Raw genomic sequence first — 10044 nt, 5'->3', positions numbered from 1 at the left:
AACTGATTTTCAGAATGTAGCAGTGCGACCACTAAATTAAGTTTACTTAAAAATTTCAGGATACAAACACTATTTCCCATAATGCAACACTTAAAGTAAATGGCAGAAGATTGACAGCTCAGAAACAAAAAACGAATTAATTGATCTTCTTTTTGTGATCTTTTATTGACATTTAAAAGTGTCAGTGTTACACTAATTCTATTTTCAAAAGCAGTTAGACCATCAGATTTCAGGTTGCTGTTGTAGTGGAAGCTCCCTGTCAATGTACATTATGATGACATCAAAGAAGTGGGTGTGGTTACAGGTGCACCAGGCTTTGAGTGAGTGAAAAAAGGTAGTTATCCAAACAGAATATGAAAGTGAAGGCAATGTCAACAAAGCACAAGTGTTCCTCTAAATATATCTCCTCCCTAAGCCCAGCAGGGGCAGCCCCCCCAGCCCAGACAGCAGTCAGGGGGCCCAGCCGGCTGCTCGGGATGCCAGTCAGTGCCGGGCCTTCTGTTTCTGGAACATTCTCTCACAGCTCCCTGCAGGCTGAGTGTATCTGGGAGTGTGTGGATCATTCTCTGCATCGTTTCTAATAATAGCAGCACCAATGTGCGTAATGGAGCCATTACAGTAACCAAGTCCTACTTTTGAAAAGCCAGGAAACCCAAAGTGGGTATATCAGTTTATCAGCAAATCTAATATTAGTACGTGTGTAACGGTGCTGCCATGTAACCACTGTACTCCCCCACCCCACACACACACTCTCTGCACAGTGAATATCAACCATTTTATCATGTTGAAGCTCAAGAATACCAGGCTTGGTTTTTAATGTACAAATCTTTGTTGCTGAATAATCTATGACCGAAATCCATGAACTAAGTACAGTACTTAAGTACAATATTGAGTTACTTATTTCCAGTTTTGCTACTTTATACTACTACATACTCAACTACATGTATCTGACAGTCTTAGTTACTTTATAAATGTTGTTTATTAGCTAATACAAAATATAAATTAACTAGTAAATAAACATATTGACATATGTAGGCTAAATATAGGTTAATATATGCAACAGCAGTATACAAACTAAAGTTAGCATTTTTAATAATCATAGTCCAGTCACTTATTATTGTAAGATTGGCCATTATTTTTAACCCATAAGGACCCATCGTGACACAGGTGTTACATGATACTTTTGGTACTTAAAATATATTTTTGTATTTTTATTTAATTAAAATGTTGAATCCAGGACTCCAAAAATGTGGTACTTCTACTTTAAACATAAATGTGATATACATGTGTTCACGCTGGTTGCCACGTCCACCTGAGGTCAGAGGTCACCCCAGGTCGGTTCGCTCTGATCTTTAGCATGTAGCTCATCTTCCGGAAACAAGCGTCAGCGGCAATATGTCCGCAGGGTGTCGGGTTTTACGCCTGGCGTCCTCTGAACAAGTCTGGGCCCCGAGGAGACCACCTCCTAGCATCCTACTATTTAGAGGTGGGAATGCTGCGACCCCCAGCTCCCGAACACCTGCTCTGCCCCGTCCACCCGCCTGTCAGAGAGACCCAGCCTTCGTCCTCCACCGGAGCTCCTGTCTTCACATCGGGCAACTTTTGGCTGTTTGTTCTGGATTTGTACTTTGGATCTTATCCCCATCTCCTGGTGGATTTACCTGTGGGTTAATAACCCCCCCCCCCCCCACCTTGTAACTTTTAAAACCCGGTGCCCTGTGACCCATGGCGGAGGGTGTGCGTCCCGAGGACTACTGCAACGAGCCGGTGGAGGACGAGTTTGGAGAGATCATCAAGTGTCGATCAGGTAGAACAGCTTCATTGTGTGTGTGTGCTGTGTGTGTGCTGTGTGTGTGCTGTGTGTGTGTGTGTGTGTGTGTGTGTGTGTGTGTGTGTGTGTGTGTGTGTGTGTGTGTGTGTGTGTGTGTGTGTGTGTGTGTGTGTGTGAAAAAAACATGTGTTTGACGGATGCTCTGACAACTCCTTAAACACACACTGTCACCATCACACTGACAGCTGTCACAGGAAGTGGAGTTCTGAAATATGGATGGGGATGATGAGACAAAACAATTTTATTTGGGTCCAGTCAGATGATCTTTCATGCTTTTAGGTTGAAAAAAGTACTTCTACTTTTTGAGATTGCTGTGGCAAATGTTGAACTACATTTCCCAGGAGCACTATGTATTTCCTTCTAAAGAGGATGTTGACACAGGGTTTTGTCAAATCTAAAAACAGCTGATGCCTGTGACCTTGCTAGCATTTCATTGGTAGTCCCTGTGCGTGTGCGCGTGTGTGTGTGCACTCAGTGCTCTGTGTATGAGGTTTTAAATTATGGAACGTTAGAAGTAAGGCACTGCCCCCCATAGAGGACATGGGTTAACATATGTACTTCGAAAGACTTAATATGAATATACACTCCTGATGAAGAACAGGAACCATACGTCTCGTGTAATATGATCACTTACTGCAGAAAGACATTGGGTGTAGCTCTCTTATATTTTGTAAGTGACACCCCCATGTGTGTTACATCACTAGAATGGTATGCTTTATACAGTACATTAGGATTGAAATAGACTGGTGTTTGAGATGCAGGCCTCAGTGGCAGACCCTAATATGAATTGTCCTGTCTCAGGAGAGTAAACAGTTGGGCTTTGGTCCCGACCGGTCCCAACATACTGTAGGGGTTGGGCCCCTTTTCAGTTGGATATAATGTTGTGGGGTCCGGCAGTGATTGTTATATTGTAGAATGGATAACTTTACCACTTTGGGACAAACTGTTTCTGCCTTTATTGAGTTGAAAGCATGTATTTAGACTCTAAATGTGTGTTTGGTTGAACAGCTAATATGCATCCGAATTCAGGCGTTGTTTGGATACATTTTGGTATGCAAAGATTACAATACTTTTTCCTGAAAAGGAGTGAAGTTACAAGAAATGGAATTGTCCTTTTGACTTCAGAATGTTCCTTTTAGTTTAGCGAAGTCCTCTCTGTCCTTGCTTCTTTGTAAAAAATCAGGACCCCAATAGTTCCCTGGCTCCCGTCAGTTCCACCTCGCCAAGGCTGAATGTGCTCTGGGTGAAAGTGTTGTTTGTGTGGCCGTGACACTGAATGTCTCGCAGCGTGCTGAGATGAGTTAGAGGCCGCAGAAGTTTGATTTCCCAATATAGCGCTTGTAAATACTGTATGTCCTGGAATGGTCCACCGGGTGGTGAGACACAGAGACTAACAGACTGACAGGCTGACAGACTGACAGAGACAGACAGATGGACAGTGGGGTCAAGGATATTTTTATACAAATAGAGTAGTGCAAGGATGAATGGATTAGAAAAGAAACTGTGGCAGACAAACATTTATGATGCTTAAAAGTTTTGTTCAGAATGATAATCCTAACATATTTACACTACTTTAATAACTCATTCCTGCACCACTCAGTGTGACTGGGACAGGAACTGTTCCCTCACTCATTCCCTCTCGTCTCGAGTGTCCTGCCTGCTCAAAAAAGGGTTAATTAATAAATAAAGCCCCCCCTTCTCTTTCGTACTATTTATTGTCTCTGTGTGTGTCTCCCCCCCCCCCCCCCCCCCCCCCATGTACAGCTGCCGCTTGCCGGGTCACCTCATGCTGTAAATAGCGGTCAGCTGGCCTGATGGAGGTTGTTGTGCGGTGTCAGATAGCCTGGCCTGGGGGGTTACTGTGCCCCCCCCCACCTCTCACTTTCTTTCTTTCTTTCTTAGTGTCGTCTTCCAAACTGCTCTTCCATTGCTTCTCCCTCACCCTCTCCCTCTTCTTGTTACCCCTTTGCCCCCCCATTGTATCTCCTTTACTTCTCAGTATATCTCACATTTTCTCATTTTTATGCCACCCCCCCCCCCCCACCACTCCTCATATCCCCCCCTGGGTCATATTTGACCACCCACTGCGCTCTTCGTATGGTCTGTCTGTCAGCAGCTAAATCTGTCTGTCTGTCTCTGGTCTGCATAGGCAACACCTCAAACATGCCGTAGTCGAGTGTGGTGTAATGTATGCATAAAAACATGTGACTTCATTTAACTGGTGCATATGTTATTATTGGTACAAATAATTACATTATACTATAAGCTAGTATCAGAATAGTAAGTCAGATTTCACACGTCTAAATAAGCATTTGATTATTTCTTGATAACTCCTGATTTAAAAGATAATATGTTACTTTACCTGTTCCTTATGTTTTGTCTCCATAAAGATTCCCACGCACGGTCAGCATTATATTCATTAGAAAGTGCAGGGTGTGCAAGAGGTCACTACCTTCTGTTGACTTCTCCTCTACACCTGTCTACCAGCTGTAATCCAGACCAGATTCACTCCTAACATTTAACATTTTGTTTATTGTGATTTTTATTTTGACAACAGATAGATGGATAGACGACGGTGTTTCCTTGGGTCTGCATTTTTCATTATGATTTGCAATTTATACCAAAAAGCATTCTATCTTCAGCCAATGACACTTGATTTATCCGTCCTCCAGGCTGTGTGTGTGTGTTTGTGTGTGTGTGTGTGTGTCGGAGTGTGTGTGTGCATCAATATGAGGCTGTGGGGGGCTAGATTGGTTTTAAAATGGTAGAATTTATCAACACTGACAACCATTTATCGTGCGTCATATCGTTGTGTGTCATGTCTTCCTTGTTATCACGCCCCACAGGTCCATTACCACTTCACGATTACCCATCATACCTTGGGTATTTTCTCTTTACTAAACCTCCCGCTCTTCGCCTTTTCTCTTCGCTCTCCTTCCTTCTCTTTTCTTTCCTCCCTCCTCTCCATGTCTCCATTTCATTTCACTTCACTCCTGTGCTCTTCACCTCCTTTTGATTTCTCTCCTGTCGTCGGGAAGGGAGGGACTCGGAGAAAAAGTTGCAATTTCATATCTGTCTGCTTCTTCAGCACCAAGGACAGCGCCATAGATTTATCAGTACACATATACATTGAGTGGGTTTCTTTTTCTCAGCAATTTTTAAACATATTTTTTCCGATTAGGACAGAGCGTATGCTGCAAACAAATGACGATAAATGAAATACAATTCTTTATTTCCAATGGAGCCGTCATCAGCCGTCTAAACATCAGTCAGAGTAATGATCAGTGAATCAGACAGACTAACACCTCAACACTGCCCCTTCAATCTCTCTGTTACTAGGGGATGGGGAGGGGGGGTGGCAGTTTAACAATGTGGAAAGTATTTTGGTCAATCTACTAACAAGGGTATGGCATCCCCCTTCATACAGTATTACAGTATCGCTGGGATTAAAGTTGTCCTTTGGCCTTTCAAATCTGTCAGCAGCATGGGTGGGGTGGGGGGGTCGTCTGGGGGACAATGTAGTGAAAACAAGGTGGATGCATTCTTAATAAGAATTGGATCATTATGTTATCCTCCTGTTTCCATATGTTTACAAGACATGAAGATCTCAACCAGCAGAGACAAACACCTCTCTAACCAACCTGTGTCTGGCTGACTGGCGAACAGCTGTACCGTGTTCCTGTCATGTTCAATCCAGCCCAGTGACATGATGGGAATGAGCAATGCTAATTTCTCAAGGCTGAATGAGAACTGGCTTCTGGGGAATTGAATTTTGAAGTGCTTGGTTTAACAGGATTCTAACCGAAGTCGTGCCAAACGCTTAGAGAACACAGGATCAGTTATAGCTCAGAAGTCAAATATTTAAAGCGAGTATGAACATTTTAAAATAATGTGTCAACTGGAGAAAAGGGAAGCATCACGAAACAAGATGGAGTTGGCGTTCATTCAAGGATAAATGTAAGAATATCAAAAGTGTGTGCAATGGCTGTAACATAAGCTACACTCGTTAGCATTTTGAGCTAATCATCTTACCACCTAAATAAATGCTAATTCAGTCCTGTTTCCGAGGTCAAAGAGCACATCAGTAAGAAGGAGGGAAGCCACCATTTAAAGTGAAAAATCCAACTTTAAAGTCCCAGCTCTGAGTGAGTTTGTCTGCATGATGTAATGTCTGGACAGAAGATGGCAGCAGAGGCAGCCGCTGGCTCTGAGTCAGTCCTCAGAGAGACTGTGTGAGATGCTGGCAATGAAGATGAATGTGTGGGAACAGATCCGCCTGTTCTTGGGAGATTTGAGTCTGGCTCTGTATGAGAGAGGGACAGACAGGAGGAAACAAAACAAGGTGGTGGAGAAGAAAGGCAGCTGTTGTCTTCTTAAGGGAAGAAAAGCACGGGTGGTGAAACAAATGACTGAATAACGATGGAAACACACACTGTCTTTCAATCAGGATGGAGTGGAGGGTTCAGAGGATGATCTGACCCACATGGAGTTTCTGGGTCACTACAGGCCAGAGGAGGAGGTGTGTGTGTGTGTGTGTGTGTGTGTGTGTGTGTGTGTGTGTGTGTGTGTGTGTGTGTGTGTGTGTGTGTGTGTGTGTGTGTGTGTGTGTGTGTGTGTGTGTGTGTGTGTGTGTGTGTGTGTGTGTGTGTGTGTGTGTGTGTGTGTGTGTGTGTGTGTGTGTGTGTGTGTGTGTGTGTGGGGAGAGGTTATAATGAGTCTGGCAGTCAGAGATCCCACTGGAACTCCCAGCATACAGAAACTTTCTGGGTTAGGAGGACTCACGCCAGGAAAAGTGGGTTTTTCAGAATCAGGACGCACCCCGCTCTCAGGGAAGTGGGCCAACAGCTCGCAGCAGGTCGGCTCTGATGGAGGCGGAGTCACGCTGGGCTGAAGGCAACCGCAAGAAGTCATTCCCCCTGTACATTATCACGTCTCAGCGATGTGTCAAGCCTCTCTTCTCATCAACGCTCGCAGACGGTTGATGTGAGGACACCATGTCTGACACTGTGATTTGTTCGCTGTCTAGAAAGGGATCAGGTGTATGCTGAACCTGATCAGGCTCAGGATCCTCCCTGGGTTTGCATTAGTTTGGATTTTTCAATTGTGGATCAACAGTTTTTGTTAACTTTTAAACGGATAATGTGAGTCTCATTTTGGATACTTCCCTCAGTACACTTATGCAATTCAATCTAGCCTTTGCTCTCTTCACTATTTGCTCTCCTCTTGTTTGTCCCCCCAGTCTCTCAACTCTATATTCTCTGCTCTTCCATAGCTGTCTGTCAACATGGCTTATTTAATTTCTAGTTTATTGTTTCATTCTCTCCTATCTGCTTCTTGACTCTCTTATATTCCTCACACCGCTGTCAGCAATGTTCTTTTTTTTAATCTTTGCTCCCCTAAAATGATGTCGCAAGGTCACAGTAAGGAAAGCTGGACTTGAAGGGATGATTTCAGGAAAAGTGAAGGGAAAGATTCTGAGAGATGGAGACAGATGGCCAGAGGGCAGATGGGGCCACTTGGGTGAAAGGGTGGAATGGATGAGATGAAGGAAGAAAAGATGGCAGAATGAACACAAATAATACAGAGAAATCGGAGTTGGCAGGAAGGAGGCGTCTGAGAATCCTGAAAGTGTGTTTCATAAATATGAGAGTCAGTGTGAGATGCTTTGTGGGTTTCTGAACACGTTATGTTGGAGTCTGACTCAGCAGACCGCTGTGAGAAGCCTCCCACTGGCCAAATACTTTCATTTTCTCCCCTCTGCCTCCCCTATGTTACCTCTTCTGAAGTCTGTAAAAGAGACGACTGCTGGTGCCAGAGCTAACACGCTACATACTGATGATGGAAGAAGTTCACAGTACACTCAAAGCCGGGCAGTAAAGAAGAGTCGCTCTCCTGCCGCTACACCATCTAAATGTGTCTTGAAGAAAAGATACCGGGTAATATAATCCCAAATATCAAGGGGTCCCTTAAAAAAATTATGGAGACAAAAACAAGTTCAAGGCCTGACGTGCAGATGAAAGAGCGAGGGATGGGGGACACAGGGAGAGGCGGTGGGAGGGCTGTGAGGAGGGGGATACGGCTCTGATTGCAGTTAATTGCTGTTCACATCCAGGGCGGGTCTAATCACTCCGAGGCTCTGTGTGTGTGTGTGTGTGTGTGTGTGTGTGTGTGTGTGTGTGTGTGTGTGTGTGTGTGTGTGTGTGTGTGTGTGTGTGTGTGTGCTCTCTCTAACGCCCCCCCCCCAGCCTCCGGGTACAGCCTTGAGCTCATTGGAGCAGCGGTTTGGTCGTGCTTTAGCCTTGGTGTATAATTAGCCCCCTGCATCCTCCACGCCCCCCAACCAGACACAGACCCTCTCCACTTACGTAAGAAGACTGAGAGGAGAAACATGGAGCCAGTTGAACAGCTTATAAATAACTTTTCTTTATCTCCTTCGGAATCTGTGTTTACTAATCATTTCTAATCAGATTTGTATTCTTCTTAGGTAATACTTCTGACCAGAAATCTAGTATGGGTGGGACTCTAGATCTAGGAAGTGTGCCAGAAGGTGATGACACTTTAACTCTTATAATGGATTTGTAATGGACCGTGAAGGCACCTTTGCTCCTAAACCCACAAAAATGAAATATTGCAGGAAGGATATTTACTTATTGTAACAGAAACACGGTGAGGGCTAATGCCATTAGGCACATTTCCAAAAACAAGACGCCAGTACTTTATGGTCCTGACTTTTGCTTTGAGTTGGAGTACAGTTTAGGAAATGCAGGGCGAGAGTGATCAAACTTTTATGGCTTTGTGTAAACTGAGCAGCGACCATTGAGACATTCCCCATCTGTTGTCTCCTGTTAATTGATTGAATTCCTTTTTACGAGACTAAAGGGTGTAGTCAGCGACTCGTTGATGTTTGAACTCACAGGCTGACTCCCGGAGCATCAAACACCGCGTCCAGAATCCCTCTACCTAGGCATAGGGAACCCTTTATGGGACCCAATGGGCTTTTAACTTAGACGCTCAGAGCAACTGGCATAGTATATAGGCAGTATATAAGCAGAAGTGAAAATGGAGGAGGACGTTCAACCAGGGGAATGGTGATCCTGTCCCGTGTGAAACTTAGAGACATCACTCAACTTTCAGCACCATGTTGAGCGCAGTTCTCAAAATCCTCAAACGCAACAGTTTGTTGAACATTTCTATCATTGCTCATTTCCACATCTCTGCCGGGAACTTAATTAGAACCAAGTGTTGTTGTCTTGCTCAGTTTACTCCATTAGATTTAATTTGACCCGGGCAGAAGAGCAGATCAATCTGAATTGTGTCCTAATGAGCCAGTCTCACTTGGCTGGTCACTTTTTAGCCTCAGGGCCTGGTACGCTGTTCGTTGACTTGTTAACACGGCTTTAATCTACAATCACATTCATCACGGGGCTTTGGACTGGATGCCACAGCTACTCAAGACATCTGAATTGTTCTGTATGTTTGTTTGTTTGAACACAAAGGAAATATGTTTCTCTCTGATACCTCTCCGACAGAGTTATGGAAACCAGGTGTTTTAGGTTTTTTTGAGTGCCTTCAGCAATTTGTAACATGTGGTTAACAGCCTGCAATAGAGGGATTTCATCAAAGGGATTAAGTTAGGATGAGTATTGCTAGATTTGCCAGAAGCTCAAACATTTGGTGTGATACATTTGCTGGCAAAAGTCAATCACGACAAGTTACAGTGTCAACAAATGTAACACACGGTGGAAACAACATTTGTGAGCATATGTAGTCCCTTTATTCCAATATGTTCACTAGCTGGTCCTAGTTTTGTCTGTTTGCAGCTTTGTTGGACAAACAAAAACAGCTAAAAGGAAATTCAGAGTCATACCCTTCACTGAAAATGACTTATTTTACATTAACTGAAATACCAACTACTCCTCTAAAGCATACACATTTCTTTAGGTTTATTATCATTATCATTCCTTACATGCTTTTGTTAGTTGTCGTCTTAAGTCCCCCAGCTTTATCAACAACTGTGGCAGGCACGTTTCAGAGAATCAATAGGAGACAAGCTAAATCATTTAATTAGCCCTCGGGTTGTTCATTGAAATCATCATTGAAAAACCCTCCTAGTCTTTAATCAGCAAGAAAAACAACTCTTGGTAGGAAATAATAAAGGAGGTTTATTACTAAATAAGATGATGCTGATTTGAGAAAAGCAGCAACTTGGTATA

General features: G+C 43.7%; 1 protein-coding gene across 10 annotated transcripts in view; it reads left to right on the top strand.

The window, feature by feature from the left end:
• The first annotated feature begins 1519 nt into the window (after positions 1–1519).
• The window catches only part of dmd (dystrophin), a 179903-nt gene continuing 171378 nt past the window's right edge, over positions 1520–10044 (top strand). For 5 of the 10 annotated variants that reach the window (XM_079672706.1, XM_079672702.1, XM_079672700.1 and 2 more), the window contains exon 1: positions 1521–1807. In XM_079672706.1, coding sequence (XP_079528832.1) covers positions 1726–1807 — 82 coding nt within the window. In that variant the 5' untranslated portion in view covers positions 1521–1725. Of the gene's footprint in view, positions 1808–10044 lie in introns of all 10 variants that reach the window. The other 5 variants (XM_079672694.1, XM_079672704.1, XM_079672701.1 and 2 more) reach the window with 2 other exon arrangements.

This window comes from Notothenia rossii, assembly GCF_949606895.1.
Source record: "Notothenia rossii genome assembly, chromosome: 3".
Taxonomy (NCBI): Eukaryota; Metazoa; Chordata; class Actinopteri; order Perciformes; family Nototheniidae; genus Notothenia; species Notothenia rossii.
This window is presented reverse-complemented; position numbering and strand designations above follow the sequence as displayed.